At 38.3% G+C, this 24463-nt stretch overlaps 2 protein-coding genes across 2 annotated transcripts in view; both read left to right on the forward strand.

Annotated features, from left to right (window-relative positions):
- The window catches only part of LOC107726892 (protein SMG7-like), a 19597-nt gene extending 4876 nt beyond the window's left edge, over nucleotides 1–14721 (forward strand). Inside the window, exons 5-23 of the mRNA XM_016536599.1 lie at nucleotides 455–626; nucleotides 795–866; nucleotides 960–1110; nucleotides 1212–1347; nucleotides 1495–1657; nucleotides 3448–3604; nucleotides 3910–3980; nucleotides 4081–4141; nucleotides 4252–4371; nucleotides 4578–4659; nucleotides 4750–4891; nucleotides 4988–5361; nucleotides 5548–5892; nucleotides 10841–10990; nucleotides 11524–11601; nucleotides 11951–12107; nucleotides 12264–12434; nucleotides 13246–13400; nucleotides 13569–14721. Coding sequence (XP_016392085.1) covers nucleotides 455–626; nucleotides 795–866; nucleotides 960–1110; nucleotides 1212–1347; nucleotides 1495–1657; nucleotides 3448–3604; nucleotides 3910–3980; nucleotides 4081–4141; nucleotides 4252–4371; nucleotides 4578–4659; nucleotides 4750–4891; nucleotides 4988–5361; nucleotides 5548–5892; nucleotides 10841–10990; nucleotides 11524–11601; nucleotides 11951–12107; nucleotides 12264–12434; nucleotides 13246–13400; nucleotides 13569–13682 — 2871 coding nt within the window. The 3' untranslated portion in view covers nucleotides 13683–14721. The remainder of the gene's footprint in view (nucleotides 1–454; nucleotides 627–794; nucleotides 867–959; nucleotides 1111–1211; nucleotides 1348–1494; nucleotides 1658–3447; nucleotides 3605–3909; nucleotides 3981–4080; nucleotides 4142–4251; nucleotides 4372–4577; nucleotides 4660–4749; nucleotides 4892–4987; nucleotides 5362–5547; nucleotides 5893–10840; nucleotides 10991–11523; nucleotides 11602–11950; nucleotides 12108–12263; nucleotides 12435–13245; nucleotides 13401–13568) is intronic.
- LOC107726893 (uncharacterized) lies at nucleotides 14363–22468 on the forward strand. The gene is made up of 5 exons (XM_016536600.1): nucleotides 14363–14440; nucleotides 20649–20745; nucleotides 21416–21700; nucleotides 21841–21915; nucleotides 22066–22468. The coding sequence occupies exons 1-5, from the start codon at nucleotides 14363–14365 to the stop codon at nucleotides 22173–22175; spliced, it is 645 nt and encodes a 214-aa protein (XP_016392086.1). The 3' UTR covers nucleotides 22176–22468.
- Nucleotides 22469–24463: the final 1995 nt, after the last annotated feature.

Here is a 24463-nt window from a genome sequence, read left to right on the forward strand (position 1 = left end):
CGGCCGGCGATTTCGACGAAGGAGCGTCCGGAAGGACATGTGACGACTCCGGGCTGGACTCCGCTTCGTCCACGGTGAAAGTTGATCCGGCGATCGACAGCGCAAAGTTGATGTATTTCCTCAGCGACCAGCACGGATCAGCTCCAGGCATGACGAAGCAGATATTGTCCTCTTTTGGAAGACCAAACAGAGTAGTTTCGCTTTTACAACGAAGCACACAGCATGTTTATGACATGGTGACGGAAACAAAAAAAAAAATAAAAAAAATATCCCACCTTTAATAGTTGGACATATTTACAGTACAAACCTTGTCAGTGAACTGTGAGGGCAAAAAAAACAAAAGAATTGTTCATTAATCGTAATCGAGGTAAAAGGTCCAATTAATCAAGGTTTTGTTTTTAGGTCATATCGTCCAGCCCTACATTTATTAAAAAATATCTTTCTGGATCCTCAGCTGCTGCAGGAGCTGTGCACGGTGTTTAATGTGGACTTGCCTTGCCGTGTGAAATCGTCTCAGCTTGGCATCATCAGCAATAAACAGAGCAGCACCAGCGCCATAGTGAAGCCCCAACCCAGCTCCTGTTCCTACATCTGCCAGCACTGTCTTGTCCATCTTGGAGACGTTGGTGAGCTCACTCAGGACATAATGCTTTTTTGCAACTAGTTTCTGGAGAACACCAGCAAACTGCTTTGCTGCTTTTATGAATATGAAATATTTAGAGGCATAGAAATTGGAATGAATGCTATGCATCGGAGGATTTAATTGGTTGTGGTTTATTTTATGCAATCCACAGCACGTTATCGGAACCAAACCAGCCAGGCTGAGTCGTACTACAGACATGCAGCTCAACTTGTTCCCTCAAATGGTTGGTTTGTTTTCACATTCTCAAGCCCACCACTGACATTTGAATATATAAAACGAATGAATTAAAAATGATGTTTTCCCCCTCTGCTCTCAGGTCAACCTTACAATCAACTGGCCATCCTGGCTTCCTCTAAAGGAGACCACCTCACAACAATCTTCTACTACTGCAGGAGCATTGCTGTCAAATTCCCCTTTCCTGCTGCCTCCACCAACCTACAGAAAGCTCTTTCCAAGGCCCTTGAAAGGTCAGAATATTTACATTTATTGGATCATACATTTTTGCTCACATTATCATATGTAAATATGAAACTAGTGCTTAATTCTCCTGTGTCTATTTAATCCACAGCCGTGATGAGGTTAAAACAAAATGGAGCGTGTCTGATTTTATTAAGGCCTTCATCAAGTTCCACGGCCATGTTTATCTCTGCAAAAGCCTGGATAAGTTGAACACCCTGAGAGAGAAACTAGAAGAGCAGTTCCAGGTAAGGCCAAAACCACCAGCTGTAGCACTTCATGTCATTTTTCCCCATTAACTTAAGGTGGCAGTTATTTGACAGATTTCTGTCTCATTAGTCTTTCTTAGTTTGAATTTGCATGCTCATTAATCTCCCTACTAATTTGCTTCACAGAGGCTGATTTTGCAGAAAGCCTTCAGCTCCCAGCAGCTGGTCCACATCACAGTGATAAACCTGTTTGAACTGCACCACCTCCGAGACTTGAGCAATGAGGCAGATGAGCACAGCTACAGCTCGGATGAGCAGATCAGCTGGATCCAGCTCCTCGGCCTCTTCAGTATGTCTTTTCTTTTCACACTGCTCTTAAGCCGTGTCTTATGGTCTTTTTAAATTCTGGGTTAAGCACATAACCACTTGTAATTTTTAAAAGATACTCGCTACCATTCAAAAGTTTAGGGGGGGTATTTTTTAACAAGGTTCTATTTATTTGATCAAAAATACAGTAAAGGCCCTGATATACTTCAAGCGAAATCGAAGAACGAACTGATGTGATGTCATTTTGAACAAAATCCGGCCTAAACAAAGTTTTTTTGTGTTTGTTTTGTTTTGGGAGTTCGAAACGGCTTGCCAAAGCGAACTTTCCGGAAAAGTTTGTTCTTGCTGGAAAACACCTTCGTACTACCATTGGTCCGTGGCGATTACGTCATAGGTGGTGTGCGCTGAGGCTCCGCCTTCTTTCATGTGGAACTCTTCTCTGGGTTCATTTCGTCTTTCTTGACTTAACTTTTTCTGTAACTTTCGTTTTAATTTTTTCCCTTTCCTTTTTTGCTTTGTGTTTCGTTTTCTTCTTTTTTTGTGTGTGTGAGCAAAAACGTAATTTTTACTTTTGGAATCAACAGGTTGATCCAGTGTCGCATAAGTGATGGCCTTCTGCTCTTCATCACTGATATCCCTGAGATGGTAGTGGAAGAGCCACAGGAAAAAGACACACCTGTCCTCCAGGAGTCATCTAACGGTGAGCAGACCCCGAACGACAGCACCCAGGGCCTGAAGTCGGTCCTCTCGGCCGGAAAGAATCAGAACAGTGTGCTGGATGGCAGTGAGAGACCTGTGGTCACTGCTGGAAAACACCTTCGTACTACCATTGGTCCGTGGCGATTACGTCATAGGTGGTGTGCGCTGAGGCTCCGCCTTCTTTCATGTGGAACTCTTCTCTGGGTTCATTTCGTCTTTCGAGTCCACATATTTACATATTCATATAAATGTTGCTTTCATCAGAGTGGGCAGCGTTGGGATAGTTCGATAACAGTATACCGCTGATCACGTAAGAACAAAAAATAACTTCGGTTTTAGTATATCGTGGCCTTAAAAAGTGTGGTAATATTGTGAATATTATTACAATTTAAAATACATGTTTTCTATTTTTATATATTTTAAAATATTATCCTGTGATGGCAAAGCTGAATTTTCAGCAGTTGTTACTCCATTCTTCAGGGTCACTTGATCCTTCAGAAATCATTCTAATATTCTCAAGAAACATTTCTTATTATTATCAGTGTCGGAAACAGTTGTGCCGCTTTTTGTGAAAACCGTGATACAATTTTTTTCAGCGTTCTGTGATAAAGTTCAAAACACCAGCATTTGTTTTAAATGTAAACCTTTTGTAATGTAATAAATGCCATTACTTTGACTTTTGAATGCATCCATTTAATTCATCCTTGATGAATAAAAGTAATCATTAAAAAAAAACAAAAAAAAACGTATTAACCCCAGATATTTCAACGCTAGTGTAATACCACTTTTAGCTATACACGTTTTTGGTTGTTTTGCTGGTTAATTGACCTAATAAATATAGAAATATAGTGTGAAATCTTCAAACCTGACTACCCATGATTAATTATTACCCTGAGTAAAGTGTAAAATAACCCAAAATTACATTTACTTGGGTTTTAGAATGACCTGGCTTGACCATTTTAAACTGCAGTCTTAATACTGTTTTGAGACTATCGAAGAAAATCAAAATTATAATGTCATTTTGTAAAATTTATAAAATGTGGGGATAGATCCTGCAAATAAAACATGTAGCTCTAGTTTGTGCAATGCTATAATGTAAATGTCTTTCCCTAGTGTCTTTCCTGGGTGTGATGCTAAGCCGAGCTTTACTCAATAAGAACCGAGAGGAGATCATGGGGGAGTGCCCTCTTCCTGCCATCAAAGTGTCTCTGGACTGGCTGCGGCTTCGACCCAGTGTGTTTAATGAAAGTGCCATGGACAAGCGACAGTAGTAAGAAAAACTTTTTTTTTTCCTTTCACCATAGTACTGAACACTTTGAATATGTAGGTTTCATTTCAGTTTCAAAACCGAAGCTAGTTGATTTAGCATTTTAATGTGTTTGTATTTGATGGGGAACTTGTGGTAGTTTCTAAATAGCCTGAGCCGCTTTAATCCACAATTTGCATTATCCCAGCAACAATACCCACAATCCATTGCACGGCATGTCTGTTTTTGACTTTTAAAATGATTCTGCTTGAGCCAAGACTTTGAGGTATTGAATACTGTTAAGATGACACATCTTTGGCATCTCACAGCATCTGGCCATGGCTGGTGTCCATTCTGAACAGCTTTCAGCCTAAGGAGGAGGATGTGTCAAATGTATCAGGTAGTGAGCACTGCATCACGCTTGTATTTGCTCATGAAATATCTTTGCTTATGAACGTTTCTTTTCTTTTTGTTAATAGTCATGATTGTTTGTTTCACAGTGATTCCACTTCCCGAGGAGTTTGAACTGCAAGGCTTTCTGGCCCTTCGGCCTGCTCTGCGGTAATTCTTCATGATTAATTGATTGCTGTTCTTGTTTTAACTCTTCATTTCACACACATGACTATTTTAGCTGTATTTGTTCTTTTAAGGCTGTTATTCAGTGATTTCAGAATGCTGGACTTCTCTAAAGGGCATCAGGGTATCGTGGTTGGCAAAGAGAGCCTGTTAATTCATGCCCGACACCAGAAACTCATCAGCCTGGGCAAGTGGGTGGCTGACAACCAACCACGGTGAGCCGTTGTTTCATTTTCATTTCATTATTTCTCGGACTTTCTTGGACTTTTCTGAAGTCCTGTCACCTTAATTATTCCTCCTAGCTTTAAAAAATAAATCATTTTATCATTTTTCTACTTAATAGTTTATTTCTTTTTCCTTTTGTTTCCCTTTGCTTTGCTTTTTTCTTTCCTTTTTTCTTTTATTTTCTTATATATATATATACCGAGCAGAAGAAAGAGGGCAAGAGAAAGAGCGAGGTGAAGAAAAACAGTCATGATAAAACAACGGATGCTGGGAAACAGGTGAGAGAGAGAGACTTGCACAGGAAACGGTCTCATTTTGTTTTTCAAATGTGTAAACTCCTCCTGATCTCCTCTTTGATTTGCTGCAAGGTGAAGACTCAGACTGAGATGAGGAAGACTCCAGTGTCTGAGGCGAGGAAGACTCCAGTCACACAGACTCAAACAACATGCTCTTCACAGTTTATCCCCATCCATCACCCAGGAGCTTTCCCCCCTCTGCCCAGCAGACCAGGTACCCTCAGACACTTTCCTACATGCCACACCTGAACATTATCAACACATGGGCTGTTCAGTCAGTGCTCACTTCCTTTTTTTCTTTCTTCTTCAGGTTTCCCCCCACCGGCATATGTGATCCCTCCTCCCGTGGCATTCTCCATGAGCCCGGGTTTTACCTTCCCAACAGGTGTATCCATACCTGCACCCTTCCTCCAGACTGCTTCCCACCCTCAATCTGCCAATCCGGTGCAGACAGGGAAACCCTCACACATTCCCTACAGCCAGCAGAGACCCTCGGGTCCTGGAGCCCTAAACCAAGGCCCTCCACAGTCTCAGCAGACACAGCCTCCCCCTCCACAGCCATCCCAACAGGCCTTGCAACAATCTGTACAGCTTCAAGTTCAACAACAGCAACAGCAGCAGTCGCCCACCAAGCAGAGCTCCCAGCTTGGAAAAAGTCCTCCACATCATCACAGCATGCAACAGGTAATGTGACGCTTTTGTTTGGCTTATTATGCCCATTTCATTGGCTCTTGTGGTGCTGAGGTTCAATATCTGCTCTTCTGTTTCTATGACAAGTCCGATTACCATGGCGACTACTTAGAAACATGTATGTTGCTGACCTTGTTGGGTAATCTCTCTATTTTCTCTATTTTTATTTTGTCTTTGTAGTCTTACATGCAGGTGCCTGAACAGCCTGGTCAAATGTGGAACCAGCACCAAACTCAGCCCACCATGCAGAAAATGCCCATGCAGATGCCAGTCAAACAGCCTTTCTTCATGCCCACCCAGGACCCAATGAAACTCTTTGAACACCCCATGAGCATGCAGCCTCCTCAGCCCAGCATGGACAAGAAGATGAAGTTTCCGGAGGTCAAAATGCAGGATTTCTACTGGGAGCCTTCTTACCACATGGGAGGAGAGGGCAGGAGCGGAATGGGGGACAGAATGGGCAAACGTCAGCCTGGAGTCTTCTGCCCTGACCAGGAGAACATGCCCAGAGGCCCTCCATACGAAGTTAGCATTCTTTGTCTTCTCTGTTTAGACAGTTGTAGTTAACTTTCAGATGAAGAAATGAGTGTCGGGCTTAACATAATATGATAATAGCATACTATCCTATTACTCTATATTTACTATGCATACTGTGCGTAGAAAATGTGAAATGACAATAGAATTTTTAAAAATAAATATTTAAGTTAATATATAATATTTAATTAATTTATTTATTTACATAAATTACCAAAAGTATAGGGTCGGTAAGATTCTTTTTTTTTTAATGTTTTTGAAAGAAGTCCCTCATGCTTTCCAAGGCTGCAGTTATTTGATCAATACAAAAACAATCATATTGTGAAAACGCAAGTAGTGACAGATAATTTCTTCTGTGTTGTGACGCACATCTGAGTGTAACGAATCATCGGAAAGGAAAAAAATGGGGACATGGTTCTTCGGACCGGCTGTGAATTGTATTTCGAGATGTGGCCGTTGCACTCAAAAATGGTGCAAAATGATCATGCAAGGGCAGGGTTTAAGCAGACTAAATGATTTAAGTCCTGTATACATCACCAGAGAGAAGTCAGTCATTTTTCCCCGGAAGGTCCAGACATTTTGATTTAACGTTATTGTCACACATTTAGGAAGTAGACAGGTTGAATTTCCATTTGTTGAACTTCCAACCTTGTAAGCATGTAATAATTATGACAACATAAAGCACTGACAAATGAGCCTGGTGTAAACATTAATATGAAAGTCAGTAACAAATCACACAAACTAAAGTAGATTGCAGAAATATAAAAACAAATCTGTTGCTTTACCACACTACTTTAGGTAATTCAAAGTCACTGTACAGGGCTCTACAGTGTGACCATTTCAGTCGCATTTGCGACTGGAAACTACTGCGTGCGACTATGAAAAAATATTTAGGAGCACCTGTGCGACTGACCCGATCAGCATTTATGTTTGCGATGAGGGAGCTTCAAAGGTTTCTAACGTACTTACAACGTGTTTTTGCAGCGTTGAGTAATGTATCACAGACTTATATCCTCTCATTATAACAAACAAAGTGTAGACCGAGTGTAAATAAGAGATTCATTGTGCAGTGTAAGGAGCTTAGGCTGCGTTTACACTGTAAGTCTTAATGCACAGATCCGATCTTTTGACCATATCCGATTTTTTGGCACGTCTGTTTACATTCACTTTAGACACGACTGGTATCCGATATCTGTGTTTACATGAATTCCCACCCAAAAGGATTGTCTGCAGTGATCGCTTTACGAATTTTTTAGTGAAATAAAGATGATATTTATTGAAATGAATTCGAATTGAGAGAGAGAGAGAACGAACAAACGAACGCATGCATGCACCCACGTACGAGCGAGCGATTGTGAAGCATTGCAAACAAAAGTTAATATTAAGTGACTTGTATTGTCTGACTACAACACTATTGCCTTATTTTGCTCTATTTCGTCAACGAAAATAGTTTAAGACATTAACAGCTGAGCCACTGCGCATCTCCATTTAAACACAGCGTTTCGTTTATGAATGAACTGCGTTTTTAAACGAATCTAGTGAGTCAATGATTCAATTACCCATTCATAAAGACAGTCACATGCTTCGTTCCTGAATGAATCAGCCGTTCGAACGAATCAATTAAATGAATGATTCAGTGATAAAATCTGTATATTTTCTGTTATTTAAATCATTTAATATTTCTATATTCATAAAACATCAACATCAACCTCAACATGAATTTATGAATTTAATTGCACTCATGCGACCTCTGAGCCTCATTAAACATCTGAAAATACACATACAAGCCACTTGTGTGTTCTTCTGTGCCATCTCTCTAGTACAAATTTATTTCTTAAATACTGATTTCATTTGATTGGTAACTTATTCTACTTCTACTTGTTTTTATTCAGTTGTTTTGATTAGAAATGTTAAAAAGCTTATAAATATATATTTTTGAATTTGACATAAAAGATGACATGCTTTTAATAAAGTTAGATAAATGCCATTACAAAAGTAAAAACAAAATTCCCTGTAAATCACTTTAAGGAGTCAAATATCACCTCGTAATGGGAAGGTTAATTTTTTATCAGAATTTTTTTGATTATTGATTAGAAGGTGCTCCTACATTTTTGACCGTGCTGCTACATTTTTTAAATTAGGAGCACAAGCTCTCCTAAAAAGAGAAGTAAGCATAGAGCCCTGCTGTAATAAACATATACAAACATGTGGACTGCACTTTTTAAAGTCTGTTAACTTTAGACCAGTGGTTCTCAAACTTTTTTGGTCGCGCCAAATAATTTTGTTTATTAGTTTATTTCTAAACATTAAGTCAAAAGTTAAGTCAAAGATTATTTCTAAACATTACGAAAAATTTATGCTTTTTTAATTTAAAAAACCTACAGGGAAAAAAACACCTGCATCACTTGAAACATTGCATATAGAGCATAACTATGAGCACATGAAAATAGCATATAGAGAATAACTTATTATTATTATTATTATTTTCTGTTATTTATTTATTCCTTCCTTCCTTTATTTATTTATTTTTTGTGGGTTTCATGCTGTCCGCTAAGGCATAGGACACACACAGGCTTTCCTCCTCACCAACGACATTAAACACCGTGTCTACACCGGACGCGAGCGGCAAAATACAGTAGAACCCATTATAATCAGTGACGCTGTGTACACTGGATGCGACACGACAAAACCCGACATTAAACTGATGCCTTGTTCTATTTATGACGTACTGACACAAAGTTAAAATGATTTGCAATGGTCGCTTTGTCGCGTCCAGTGTAGAGCTGTTGTGGCGTGACGCGACAACTGTAGCGTCTGGTATAGACACGGTGAGTGAAGCCGAGAGCAAGATATGCCTCGTCATAGTTTCTGCATTTAGCTTTTGAATGACCAGCACCTGCCTGGGTCTGTGCGACTTCATCTATGGCTTTTCTCTTCCCTTTCACAAACCGATCCATCTCCCATTCTAAGTTACGTCCTTTGGCTGTTTACAGTTTTATTTATTTTCTTTTTCTGGCCCCACACTTTGAGAACCACTGCCTTAGACAGACTATAAATAAGAATATATATATATTACCTTATTATATATTATCTTAAGGTTGAAGTCTTCAGTAATGAAATGCACCGTAACACTGTTACTGCTTGAGTAATTTCAATGTGCCGTTTTGAAGTACATTCATTATATAGGCATACGCTTTCAAACATTTCCGCTAGCGTGCCAGGGTTGCCAGGTTTTCACAACAAAACCCGCCCAAATTGCTACTCAAAACTAGCCCAATCGCGTTTCGAGGGGGGTCCACCGGTATAAATTGCGTTCCAGGGGGTAAAGTACAGGTTCTTTTGGAGGGGTTCCCCAAACCGCGGACTTGGCAACACTGTACTGAGTTTTTTTTTTACAAAATGAGATTTAAGACAAATTATAAATTAAATGTGTCCTTTTATTATTGCTTGGACAAAATTCTGCACGTTTCTTTGTGAAACTGAATAATATACTAATATAGCACTTGCATATTATTGCTCTTTTGCTGGTTTTGTCCTCATTTGTAAGTAGGGATGTAACGGTATGAAAATTTCATATCACGTTTATAGTGACCAACGTTATCACGATTATCAATATTATCACGGTTTTGTTCAAATTAGATGAAAACATTCAAAAAGAACTGATGCACACTGAAAACATTTCAATAAGTTTTATATTTGAAAATCAACAAACAACAAATACAATTAGCAGCTATATGCACTTTTTTTTAGCATAAACATTAAATTAACATTAACATGAAGCCCTGATAATAATAATAATAATAAATCACATATATATATATATATATATATACATATACATACACACACACAAAATATATATATACAATGTGATTTCCGTTTGTGATCATGTGATCTTCGGTTAGGAGATCTTGTGATGCTTTTTAAAGCAAAGTTGGGGTTGATTTCGAGTTCACATACAAACATATACATTCATATAAACTCCTACCCCTAATTGAATCACGATTTGTTGAGCATCTCAACCGATTTGAATCGTCATATAATTAAATCGATTTTCAACCGGCTCGCGGTTAATCGTTACATCCCTAATCTCAAGTCGAACACACCTCTTTACTCTCATGTGTCACATGACCGAGTGTAATCGCAGCCTCTGCGATTGAAAAATCGCATTTTTTTCATATCGCGATATTATCGCAAATGCAATTAATCGTTCAGCCCTACTGCCAAGTGTTAATTTTAAACAAATTTGGATTTTAAATATTTTTATTTCCAAATTAATAACTTTCATCATTCATGAATTTAAAACAGACAACATGAGGTCAAGCATGCAATATAGTTCATAAATGTTTTAAATGTTCATTGTTTCATAATGTGTTCACGTTATTTATTAATAGTGTACTGCTTGGCACAGTGTTCCCCAAGTAGTAAGCAAGCATTCCTTTCCGAACACAGCCTCAGTCCTTATTCTCAGTTAATTCCTTCCACTTGCCTTTGGTTTCTACAGGCTTAGCATCTGTACAGTATCTGTTATGACTCTATGATTATCATGGGTTTCCGGAATTAGCTGGGGATCATTTACAGCCACACTGGGTTTTATTGAAACTTGATCTCAGCGGTAGTTGAGATGCGCATGCTTTCTAATTTTTCATCTCTTCTTTCACGTTTCCACCTCTAGCTGTCTAACTGCCGTTAAGTATTCTGAGATGCATTTATGTGTTGTTTGAAAGACTAGTTTACTTTTGAGTAAGTCAAACAGCTTTATCACAGTCCTTGAACAGAAGTCAGGTTGAGAATCGCACTAATCTTCACAGGCTGCTGTTTTTCTCTCAGCTATGACAGGCCGCTTCCTTTTTTCTTACATCCTGTTTCTCTCATCCCTTTTCCTCCCTCCCTCCCTTTGTCTCTCCTTCCTTCCCTTTCGTGCCTCGTCACTCACTAGGACAACAAGAGCTCCCCTCTTCTGCCCCCAGACCTGTTAAAGACTCTGGCGGACTTTGAGGAGGAGGAGGAGCTGCTCTTTACTAAACCTCATGATTTCTACCAGGCCTTGGCTGGCCCTCTTAATTCTGCTCCTGGAAGGAACATGTTTGTATGTAGTTCTCCTCCTATCATGTTGTCAGGTGGGAGTGGATATTGAATTTTCATATAGGCTTCTGTGGATAAAAAAAAAAAATCTGGTTCCTGTGTCCAATAGCAGTTAAAAGTTTGGACATACCTACTCAGTTATTATTACCTTTTTCCACATATTAGAATACACATATAATAAAAGTAATTGAAACTAAGGAATAATAAATGTATGGGACACATGTAACGTCATGAGGCACATCCTGGTATACTTTTTAAACCATATTGAAGGTTATATATTTAAATTAATTTAACATATTTACATATATTAAATTTGATTAACATATTGTTCATATTTAAATTAATATCTTGGTATAATTTATTTTTGTTTTAAAAATAAAATAATTTAATAAGATGCTGAAGAAAAAAACATTTGTTATAAATAATGTTTGGCTTTCTGGAAATATAGTTTTTCCTACTACTGTGGTCTGTTAGAAATGATTGATCTGTTGGAACTATTGCAGAGTTCTCATCTTTTTTGCTTCTCTCCCTCTGTAGTTGCCAAATCAGTCACGACTAGACAGTGGAGCTGATGTGATTGGTCAATCCTCTCTTCTCCCCCGATTTTCCATTCAGGTAGCCTAAAGCTGGTTTGCTCTTTCTCAAACTATCACTTTAGTCCTCGCTTGCATTTTGAATCAAAAGTCACCAGGTGGCAGTGTTTTCATTCAAACATAACCAGTTTTTGTGTTTGCTGGGCTGGGTGTTGCTATATTCTTACTTTCCAAACATGCTTTGACTGGTAATGAAATTAAAAATCTTTTTTTGTCAGAACTGACTGGTAAACATTTCCCGATACCATTCTCCCCTTTTTCTGACCTCTCTCCAGTATATCTATCAAAACTAGTAGCAAAAAGGCCAATAAAATATAGAAGTTGTAAAAAAGCCAAAATATTGATTAAATTGCTTTTGTTGTTGTTTACAGGAGAGCTCCTACCAGAACAACAGCATTTTTAGCGAGGCCTATGGTAAAAATATGGCTCCTGCATCTAAGCCAGACATACCCATGATGCACCACGAGCCTTCACTCTACTCCCTGTTTGAAGGAACTCCATGGTCCCCCTCCCTTCCTGCTAGCTCAGGTACCATATTGTGGTTTTGATTTACTGTAGTATGTGATCAGTTATAGAAATTATATAATGATGGTTAATTTTGTTCATTGCTGTTATTTTAGATTGTACAGGTGAACTTGCAGCATCAGTTTGTTAATGATCTGTTCCTATCTTTTGTTGTTATAGATCATTCTACACCAGCCAGTCAGTCCCCTCACTCTTCCAACCCAAGCAGCCTGCCTTCATCCCCACCCACCCACAGCCATGGCTCCCTACTCTTTTCCAACTTCGGCCCCATTGGGACGCCTGACAGCAGAGACCGCCGTGGTACCGATCGCTGGAAGGCTGATAAGACTGGTAATGCTGGTTATTCCCATGCAGAGAGCATGCTCTATTGGTTTATGTGTCTCTTCTGTTGGTCAATGTTATTATTAACATTAGCCGATCAGTTTTTCTGAAGTGTCAGACTGCACTGTTGGTTATGGTGTTTACTTTCTTTATATTCAAATTTCTTTATCAAATTTCTTTTAAAAATACTACAACAGGATTATAGAATCAAGAAGTTGCTAAAGTAGAAGTCTGTTCATTTTGCAGATTTTATCAAGTTCAAATTGCCCCCCCACTTTGTTTTTTATTTTTATTTTAAATGATTTTAATGTTTTAGTAAATGTTATGTAGAATGAATATAAATTTAATTGCAGTAATCGTTATGCTTGTATTATTTACATTCTTAAAATGAAATAGTCTGAGCGGCCACAAGTAGTAGTTAATAAACTGTTAGTGAAAGTGAAAGTGACGTGACATGTGGCCAAGTATGGTGACCATTTATCCCATCCATCTCTGCATTTATCCCATCCAAAGTGCACACACACAGCAGTGAACACACACACACTGTGAACACACACCCGGAGCAGTGGGCAGCCATTTTTTGCTGCGGCACCCGGGGAGCAGTTGGGGGTTCGGTGCCTTGCTCAAGGGCACCTCAGTCGTGGTATTGAAGGTGGGAGAGAGCGCTGTACATTCACTCCCCCCCACCTACAATCCCTGCCGGTATGAGACTCGAACCCGCAACCTTTGGGTTACGAGTCCGACTCTCTAACCATTAGGCCACGACTTCCCATCATTAATCATATTTGTTAATGTAAATGGTTGGTGTGACTGTCTTCAGGTGTGAGCGGCTTTGGGTTGGACTACCTGCCTTCTGCCTCGTCCTCCTCTGTGCCAGATACCAACAGCTGGCACCAGGGGGCGCCAACCAGCAGCTGGGCAGCCCAGGACATGCCAATGGAGGACTCCTCGACTGTCCTCCTTGACAGTTTCAAGGTAGCATGGAATGTTCTGTCTAACATTTAGTGTGTACTATTTTCTACACATTCACAGACCAACAACAGAGTTGTTGTTCTAACCGCAGATGTGCAACGACATGTATTTTGTTTTACTTTAGTCTTAATTTCCCTCCATATTCCCTTTCTTCTACCCCTCTTTCTGTAGTCAATCTGGTCGAGCTCCATGATGCAGCCCGGTCCGTCTGCTCTGGAGCAGCTCCTGATGCAGCAGAAACAGAAGCAGCAGCGTGGCCATGGCAACATGAACCCGCCACACTGAGAGTCCACGGGAAGACGCACTTGTGTGAAACATGATTCAACAGAAGAGGTGAAACACCACAAGCTCCAATCGGAAATTTCCGGCATTACATGCGCGCGGAGGCTGGAGACGGCGAACGATGTGACGCGGCAGGCTCAAAACGAACCGCTCGCCTGACCGACGATGGACGTGCAGCCCTCTCCTCTCCTCTATCTCTCTCACTCACTCTGTCTGTCTCTCTCCCTGTGAGGGCGTGCAAGCACCTGACCTGTCACGCTGCTCCGCACGTAGCCGCTGCAGAACACTGACTCTGAGGGGGAAAAACTCTCTCTGATTGCCACCTCTCTTCCTCTGGGGGTCAAAGGTCATTCTCCTGTCTCATCTGGACTTAAGACTCTGGACTAGACACCCTCATGCCACCTGCTTAAATCGCTCTGTGTGACCGGCACGCCGCACGTTAAGGAGTTGGGTGTGTGCGTATCAGAAAGGGATGTTTATTGACTGCAGACGTGGTATTACGAGGGACAAAAAAAGAAAGAAGGACTGGCTTTGTGTTTTATTCTAAGTCTGGATTCATTTTCTCAGAGGGATTCGTGTCGCTGTGTTTAGAATAAAAAAAAAAAAGAATGAATGAAGGATGATGCGAACGGCGTGAAAGTGCGCTTCTAGAGAATGTGCTCGGATATTAGATTGACACAGGCATGGATCATGGTGTTGTCATGTACAGTCTGTTGATTTGTAAGAAGAGTTTGCAGAATGGGACAGGGAACGTCTCTAAAGTTCGAACCATTATGAAGCTCATAGCGACATTATAGCTCGATCAGTATCAAGCGGAGTTGGGGGTTAGACTATAGATGTAGGATGTAGTTATCATTAGCTGCAATAGAGACTGCAATTATTAACAATACTGTATTTTGTGACTTGTTCTGTAGCAGTTTTAGCTCTCTGAAATATTATTCAGTAAATATGTTCAATAGTTTACTGCTAACGGGGGAGTTCATTCGCTATAAATGTGTGCCTCCCCTTCTCTCTCCTCATTTCTTTATTCTCTAGCTTAAACGCATAACGGCTTCTTTTGTTCTTGTTCTGCCTTTTTATTAATAGTTTTAAGCTTTATCAGCTCTCTTTGTGCCTGGTCTGTGTTTTCTCTCTTCCTTTTGTTGTTCTTTCTCTGTTTTTGTTTTAAGGAATCGTTAGCATCGCAATCACAGTTGGCACTGTAGGGATGAGGCGAACAGGTCTAGCTGTGACGCTGTTAGCTCGGCAGAAAGGGATGTGAACCGGGGAAGCCCATTTTCCCACAGCAACCTCACAGCCACTGAATTGTTCTCATTTCAGGTACCATCTCCACAGCCACTGTACTTGGTTTAAAAACCACAGAACATACCTCCGAAAGGACGCTTCAGCTCCCGTTACGCTTAGCACTAAAAAGTCGTCTCTGAGGAAGAGCGTCAAGCCCGATCACTGCTTCATTCTGAAATCTTGTAACGTATATCATCGGTTGCCTCAGGTTAGCGTCATGTGGCCATGTTTCTCAAGCTAGAAAAGGGACACGTCACCATAGACGCCCTGTTTGCAGCCTGTTTGGTTTTTTCTTCTAAGTAAAAAGCAATTATTGTTTTGAAAACGTAACTGTTCTCTTTTCAGTAGAGGATATAGCACTGAGTAGGCCTTCGAGACCTTGTGTGGGTGCCACTGTTTGGTAGAGATGTTCTGGGGCCAGGGGTTTGTGTTGGATAAGCTGAAATATCTATAAAGCATTCACAGTGGTTATTTCTTTTTGGTTAAGTAAGATGTTTCTGTTTGGCGAAGGTTATATGAAAGACGTACTCTCTTGTATGATGAGAATAAAGCTTGTTTTTATTTTTGAGTAGAGAACATTTTATTAAAGACGAACTTTAAATGATGTGTCTATTTGCCATGTGATTGTGCTTCTCTTGTTGCATTTAAAATTGTATTCAAAAATAGAGGAATAAATGATTAAATGGAACCTTAAAAGTTGAGTTAGGTCAAAGTATCATTTGCAGAAGAAAAAAAATCTATGAGCAAAGTTTCAGTGGGAGCTGTGCGCCCCATTTTGTTCATCTTTTGTTTTCCTATTAGAATCGTTCAGCAAGGAGTTTCAGAAGCCTGTGCTCTGATTGGTTGCTGTGGACGCCTAACATTCTTTTATTTTGGATGGACTTGTGGTGCACAGTCTTGTGTTTTTTCGATACCCTGTATCTCATTGCATTGTAAATGTGGATTTTTCCCTGTTGTCCAGTATCCATTTTTTAAAACTGGCTTCTGTAGTGATGTACATTACAATGCTGATCACAGGACAACAGCCTTGCGCCTCTGGGCCGTAATATAACATTCCAATAGTAAAGCTAAAAGAAAATACAATAGCCAGCTTTTTACATTAAAATCATCACTAAGACAGTTTGTCCCAACCCTAAATTCAGTCTGTCACTGATTCTGCATGAAATCCATCTTTCAGAATGCCTTGTATTTTGAATGAGGGAGATATCCAGTCAAGTCTTTTTGTTTGTTTGTTTGTTTGTTTGTTTTTTAGAGGATTCTGTCAGGGAATAGTTGGGGGTGAGGATATCTCCTTCTATAATGGGCTTGATTTATTGTGTTCTTGTCTCTTTGTGGACACTTGTAAACTCTGGAATCAGTTATGCCTTTAATAAAATAAACCATGTCCTCATACGCAGACTTGAGTCTTTTCTGTACCTCACACTTTCTCATTCTACCTTGAAGTTCCTCATGATGTGAATCACAGACACGTGCATGTCAGGGACACTGATGACTGTTACCGCGTTACCGCAACACGACTAAAAGCTGCATGCATTTAAACAGCTGGTATTACGCCTTGACCCAATATCCTTTATTGTAGCCATTCAAAATGTTCAGTACTATTATGAAATATGCTTTGATCGTTGCTTCATTTCTGAACTCTGTAAGAAAATCTCTGGTCAGTGCACATTAGTTTTTATGGTGCATTCTGGAAATTTCTACAGGGCAAATCTCAAATGCAACAGCCATATATGTGCTTCACTGCACACATTAATACTTACAGATAGCGTATTGGAACCTGATAACCTGCTGTATTTAAAGTGTTTGATTTTTATAGCTTATGAATATTTAATCGTCCTATACATCTCCATAGGAGACTATTTTTTTTATTTGTAACTTTCTTTTTTTTTTAAACATGGAAATAGCAGTTTCAAAATCATTCTGATGTCTTATAGTAAGGCGAATGGCTTCTGTTTCTTTCCCACACTCCCACCCAAATGTCTGTTCTGGGAGTTTAGTGAGCGGGTACGAAATTTCATTTCCGTGCTTTACTACAGCAACAAATCCACAGTAATTACAACTGATATATTTACGAAGTGAATTCCACTAACTTAACTGTAGGGGGCTGTAAAGTCGAAAAATGCACAAAACTACATACAGTTGATTTAATACATTAGTTATCATGAGTTAACAATCACCAACAATTTTTACAGTGTTAATTTTGGTTAAAGTTTATAAATGTTTTGGTTAAATTTATAAACGTATTCTTTATTTTTATTTTCTTTTTTCATAATAGATAGATAATGCTGATTTATACAACTTGAAATGTGTGTGGAAATTAACAATCTATATTGACAAATGCTGTTGAAATATTTATTGTTTGACAACTAATTAACTCATTAATTAACTAATTAACATTTAATGTAGACATATGGAACCCTATTTGTAAGCGTTACCATTTATTTTTTATTTCGTCACTATCCAGTTAATTACTGTACATTTGATTTGGTATAAAATTGACTTACTTGAGGGGGAAATGGGGTTTACTGTAAATCACAGAGGAATGAACTGTGAACTTGATGCTGTCTAGAAATTGAAGGGGATGGGGTTGTTCTTAGAACATCTCTCAGCTCCTCACCCACTTCCTGACAGGAAACCGGAGTGATTGAAGATCATCTTACCACACACACCAGCTGCCTTATCATCTCTCTCCTTAATGCAAGTTTTATTGAACCGTTTTTGCCACAGAATATTTCAGTGTGTACTCGGGGGCACGTTGAGTCAATCTCTGACAAGCCCCTGCAAAAACTCACATGTTATTTGATTTCAAAATGCATGTCTGTTTCCTAGCTTCAGTTTGACCAGACCCTCAGTCATGGCCTGATGGCCCTTAACACACTACCACAAATCACTTACAAACTCAAATTGCCTGATTTTAATATAAATTGTAATATTAATATTTATTCTACAAGCTACAATCAGAGCCAGAATCAGTGTCTTTGAATTTAAACTAATATCTATTTTATCTCTAGGTTGTTGATTAAAAGTTAACATCAATCACAGATTCAGACAGTGTTAACTGGTAGCTATCATACATAATACATACGTTGTTACTATACGTTTTTAAATGCATATATTATTAAATGCAATAATTAACATGTATGAAATACAACTGTTGTATTTGTAACTGTACATTACTGAATCTGTTTGCAGTAGTGGTCACACTTTCACCAGGCTAAGTGCACTCTATCTGTGTACTATTAGATAGTAACCAAATATAGGATTTTAACAATTAAATTATGAACCCAGTCAGCACAGTTAGAAGTATGCATATTGTGTCATCTGTTCTTCCTAGAAGTGCCTTATTTGCAATATGCAAAGATGATGTAAAGAAGAAGCATTTTCTAGCCTCAGGTTTGTTTGTTTCTGTTTTTGTTTAAATCATTTGCTTGATTACATAGATTAGTTTGCAGATGTAGATGCGTCAGACTGCAACACCGAACTAAGTTTGTGGAGGGTATGAAAGAACACCAATATATTTCATAATGTGCATAAGAGAAGAAAAGTTATTTATTACTGTGCAAATATAACTCTTACTCGAATATAATTTTCCTATTTTAGAAATAAGGAACTCCTCAAATCCAACCAATCCAAATAAGCAACAATCAATGTGAACATACATCTGCTCTGGTTCTTTCTGCACTGAATTCATTTGAACATCATTGTGTTTGTGTAATTTGGGAGGGGATAGTTATGTTATGTAATGTTATACAGATATCATAATCATATTCAAAGTAATAGCAATTAAATGCACTAAGAACCAGAGCTGTATGTTCCATTGCCATCAGACTTATATATTGAGTTATAAACATTATATTATATATATATTATATTGCATTTTATTATCTTCACCAGCTTTATTCTCTTAATAGTACAGGTAAATCCATCCATTTTTTGTTCATATATATAATCGTGAAAGTAAATTCAAGAACTTGAACTGTATCTTGTGTCATGCATGTGTCAACTCAAAAAATACATACTTAAAATTAATCTAACAACAGTTTATAGTGCCTGTGTTACAACTATTATGTTAATATAATTAATATTACCTAGTAATTATATTCAATTATAAAAAGTAATTACGTAAATATACGAACAGCTCCATAAAGTAATACGTCAAGTATATGTTCAGTAGTATAGTCCTCACTTACTTTATTCTTAAACTGGATACTTACATTGTCACAAGAGATCTAATGTAATGTAAGACCAATTATTTTCACAAATGTTCTGTTTCTAAAGGGTTTTCTTTGAGGTGGTCTTTCAGGTGCCAATTTCTCCTTATATTTGTGCTTAGTTATTCTGAAGTGATTCTATCACACAGAGGAGGATGGTTTTTGTTTCGAGTTGTGTCATTGTGGACTGGGGTACCACAGTGATTAAGTTCTGGTTTTGCCTCATACAAAAACCTCACAGAGTTTAATTGGCTGCAGTTTATAGTGCCTGTGTTACAACTATTATGTTAATATAATTAATATTACCTAGTAATTATATTCAATTATAAAAAGTAATTATGTAAATACGAACAGCTCCATAAAGTAATACGTCAAGTATATGTTCAGTAGTATAGTCCTCACTTACTTTATTCTTAAACTGGATACTTACATTGTCACAAGAGATCTAATGTAATGTAAGACCAATTATTTTCACAAATGTTCTGTTTCTAAAGGGTTTTCTTTGAGGTGGTCTTTCAGGTGCCAATTTCTCCATATATTTGTGCTTAGTTATTCTGAAGTGATTCTATCACACAGAGGAGGATGGTTTTTGTTTCGAGTTGTGTCATTGTGGACGGGGTTTCCACAGTGATTAAGTTCTGGTTTTGCCTCATACAAAAACCTCACAGAGTTTAATTGGCTGCCACTGCACTGAATAATTCTTCTGAGGCTGTTCTGTCATCTTAGACGTGAAGACTTCCACTGCAGCTTGGGGTTTCATCTCATGGATATGGATGTTTAACATTAACAGCAGTTTTATTCAAATATGTCTGTTGAGAAGATTGTTCAGATGATAGCATTTCTCTCTCTTCCGTATAAGACAGCCCCTCAACAGAGGGCATGGGTTTTTGTACTGACGTTTTTCATCGTGTTGGGACTACCACAGTGATACATTCTTCATTAGGCGCTGTACAAAATCTCATATCACTGTTATTTCTGTGTATAAACTGTATTGATAAATTTAAACCAATATCTGACTGAAAGACTGAACTATCACAGAACTATTCTCTCAGTCTTGTTGTTTTCATCTTGAAGGCTTTTGTCCCAGCCACCTGTTTGTATGTGAATGGTGCAGACATGGGTATATCATGAGGATGGGCTGACAGATGGAATTGCCTTTGAAAGAATATCAAACTGGATTTCTTCGACTGGATATTTCTCATCAAAAGTCTAGATGAGTCTATAGTGTATTTCTTAAGATGTTAGGATACTTTCAATTACCAAAGGATATTGTCAGAGGGCTGAATGAAGTGCAGACCCACTAACTTTTGGGAATCCCATCCGTCTCACGGTCAAACCAAGTAAGTAAATCCACTTTCAATGTTATTAGAATGCAGTTTTCCAAACCATACATCTGGTTTTGTGAAAACGTGAACTTTGGGCAGTTAGTTGTAGTTACAGTTAGGTCAGTTTGTCAGTCCTAATGCTGATGTAGGGTCAGGAGCGTTTTTGTAAGGGTTACGGTAGCGGTGCATTTTCAGCTACTGACACCTTAACATTCGGAAAGCCGATAACCCTCAAGGTCGTACCAAGTAAGTACTTTTTTTAACTGTTCCAAGCGTTTACACCAACATATGTGCTGTAGAAAATAGTGAAAAACCCCACAAAATAGCTTGAAACAGTTGGTTAGTTGGTTGTGCTGCTGTGTTGCGTTCTGCTTCTGATCACAGTATGTTTGTTGAGTTGGGATGTTGCTCAAAAGCAAACATTTCTAGCAGAGTAATTGCATTTGTTCTTAAGACTATGGATGTTTTGTGCATGAATAGATGATTGCAAGACTTTTTCACTTACATCATGAGCATAGTTTTGCAACTGCCACATGTGTAAAAAGTACGGTCTTGAAATTCCTGATGAAAACTGCTTATTTTTGTTTGTTCAGAAGATGTACCGACAACTCCTCCAATTCTGTCCATCTTGTCCCCTTTGAAGGGCGATGGACAGGATATTTGTCTGGCCGCCGGGTTCTTTCCTGAAGATAAGACTATGACTTTGACTGTGGGAGTTAATAAACCTGTGAGTCTTACCACCAGCGAAGCACCCTTGTTTAAATCGACCAAAACCTATTATTATGCTGGATTCAATGGTGAAAAAATGCAAAAATGCGAAATGGATGGACAAACAGCAAACAAAACTCTTGGCACTCCGTGTAAAAAGTACGGTCTTGAAATTCCTGATGAAAACTGCTTATTTTTGTTTGTTCAGAAGATGTACCGGCAACTCCTCCATTTCTGTCCATCTTGTCCCCTTTGAAGGGCGATGGACAGGATATTTGTCTGGCCGCCGGGTTCTTTCCTGAAGATAAGACTATGACTTTGACTGTGGGAGTTAATAAACCTGTGAGTCTTACCACCAGCGAAGCACCCTTGTTTAAATCGACCAAAACCTATTATTATGCTGGATTCAATGGTGAAAAAATGCAAAAATGCGAAATGGATGGACAAACAGCAAACAAAACTCTTGGCACTCCTGACACTCCTGACACGACAGGTTTGTACTTAAATGGATAATTATTGTTTCTTTTTAAAACATTTTTTTATGTGATTTCATTAAAAAAAAAAATTATTGTACATATAAAATATATTAATAAAGAATTATTTGTTTTGTTTTTCTTAATATTTATTCTGCAGAAAAACCCCAAAAACTGACTCCACAGTCTTGTCAAACAAGTCTTAGTACTGATGCCTCAGAGTTCATAAACACTGGTTAGTAATAAAATACATATTACAAAATACAAGATATTCTACATGTATAGCTTGCATTTGTGAATTGATCTACATTATGTGCCATGATTTACAAGATTTAAATTCATTTAATATCAAAGGATGATTAATTTATTGTTTACATTTTTTCAGGTGATCCAAAAATGAACTCCATGAATCTTCTTGTGACAGGTCTGAGAATTCTGCTTGCTAAATGTGTCACAGTTAATGCATTGATGACTGTGAAGGCATTCATATTTTAAAAGTTTAATTCAGCCACATCATCTGAATAATCAAAAATTGTAACTGTAACTTAATCAAATATCCATGGCAAACAAACAAATGCGATTATAGTCAGCCACAGGGTCACTATTTATATATTCTGTCTAATAATGTTACATAGAATGAAAAATACAAATTGTTAGTAATGCATTTCAAATATACAGAATATCGATCAAACTTTTATTGCAAACTTTTAGAAACATTTCTGAATTCAGTGGTATAATGTGCAGATTGCTTTGCTATGGTGTATGTCTTTTCAGCTTTATTTGCAGACAAGTGCAAGTTAATTTTTTAATACTTAAAAAAAAATTTTTTTTTTTTTACAATACAGTATTGCATTGTTTAAGACTTTTACATTGTCTAATTGTGTAACATAACTATTTGACTTAACTATTGAGGCTCTGATCTTTGCATGTAAAATGATTTTTCAAAAATATATTAAATAATAAAATGTCTTGCTAAAAGAGAAGTTTCATGTGAGTATGTCTAAACCACAGTTTCAACGGCATATTCGCACTGGAGGCAGAGTCTTACCACAGTTTCAGATAAAGATCTACTGCTCGCTTTGGGTTCCAAGAATTAGTATGTTTTGTTGCTGAGTTTTTCCTCTCTGTTTTAGGCTATAGAAAGAGAAACACAGCTGTAAAGTCGTACAGCTACAGTTTTGGGGGCATTTTTCGTTGTAATTAATTATTTAACTTTTGCATAAAATGATTTAAAAATAAATATTCTACAAAATAGTTTGTCAAACCACTGTTTTGATGATGGCATTTATGAAACATAAGTTACTAAGTCTATTGAGAGCACATTTTCTCACTCTCTTTCATCAAAATGGTGAGCTGAGCTTGCTACTCATCTAAGACTATGAGATGAAGTGTACTGCCCTCTTGTGGCCTTTAGTGGGATTTTGCCGTTTGTTTTGCCAGGCAGACTTGAGTGACCTCTAGTGGCCGAATGATCATACGCATCCAATGTGCTTCCGCATATTCCACGTTTTTTGCCTATGTGTGAACATGCAAGACTTGCAAAAGCTGTTGGCTCGAGTCGGCCTGGCTCATGTCCCGTTTTCAGTCTGGCTTTACCCCGCTGTTAGAAGACACTTTCGACCACAGAATAAATTGTATCTTAGCTCTCTGCAAATAGCACATTTCTATGGTGGCGTCGCTAACTATTCTAAAGGTTTGTTTTAGCTCCATCGAATACAAAGAGGCACTCAATATTAAGTGTTTTGTTCGAACACAAACGTTAATTTAGAGCTTAAAATACGATATTTATTTTTAATATGCGTTGACAACAAAAACATTTAGTTTTACTTTGCTTTGACAAAACAAAACCGAGTAAAGCATATGTAAATATTAGCCTATTATTTCAGACACTGCGTCTAGGTTCACAGAAATGAAGCAATAATGCCATGTGTTACGTTAAAACTAGGCCAGTAGAATACTGATGTCTATATGAAGAGGCGAGTTACCATATATTTCTCATTTGAATGATTATCTTCACCAAAAATAAAACGTTCTGCTGGGCAGGTGTCATTTTAATTCTCTGGTTTGGATTGATTATTCAACAAAGATTGAGATGTGCAGGTAAACCCACTGATACATTTAATACACTGTTTCTTACAGAGGAAGTGCAAACATATTCCAGGATCTGATATAAATTGGGAGTAGGGACACTAAGGTAAGGATTTAAACTGTTTCAGAATTGAATGTATATATTAAATTTGTTTCACCACAATTTCACGTTTAAATGTATTAGAGGGGTTTTGGCATCATGATCATTGATGCATGCTATTATTAGGGCCCGAGCACCGATGGTGTGAGGACCCTGTTGGAATTGCTCAGTTTCTTCTTCTTCTGCAAAATTAATCGCATTTTTGAGGGCCTAAACATGCTCAAAAACTCACGAAACTTTGCACACGCGTCAGAGGTGGCGAAAATTTACGTCTGATATGGGTTTCAGAATTAGGCCCTAGGTGTGGCAAAATAGCTGGATAGCGACACCTATAAAATTTCAACGGCCGTGCGCCTCGAGTTTCACGTACATGAACGAAACTCGGTAGACACATGCAACACACTAATACCTACAAAAAAGTCTCTTGGCACAAAATCCGAAAACCCAACAGGAAGTCCGTTATTTGAATTTCCTGTACTATTTTTGTGCAGTTTTTGCCATTTTCCGGCCTCGTACTTTAACAAACTCCTCCTACAGTTTTAATCGGACCATCTTCAAATTTGCTGAGTGTTATCATAAGGCCTTTGCGATGCTA

This window comes from Sinocyclocheilus rhinocerous, unplaced genomic scaffold, assembly GCF_001515625.1.
Source record: "Sinocyclocheilus rhinocerous isolate Xijiao unplaced genomic scaffold, SAMN03320098_v1.1 scaffold606, whole genome shotgun sequence".
NCBI classification, from domain to species: domain Eukaryota; kingdom Metazoa; phylum Chordata; class Actinopteri; order Cypriniformes; family Cyprinidae; genus Sinocyclocheilus; species Sinocyclocheilus rhinocerous.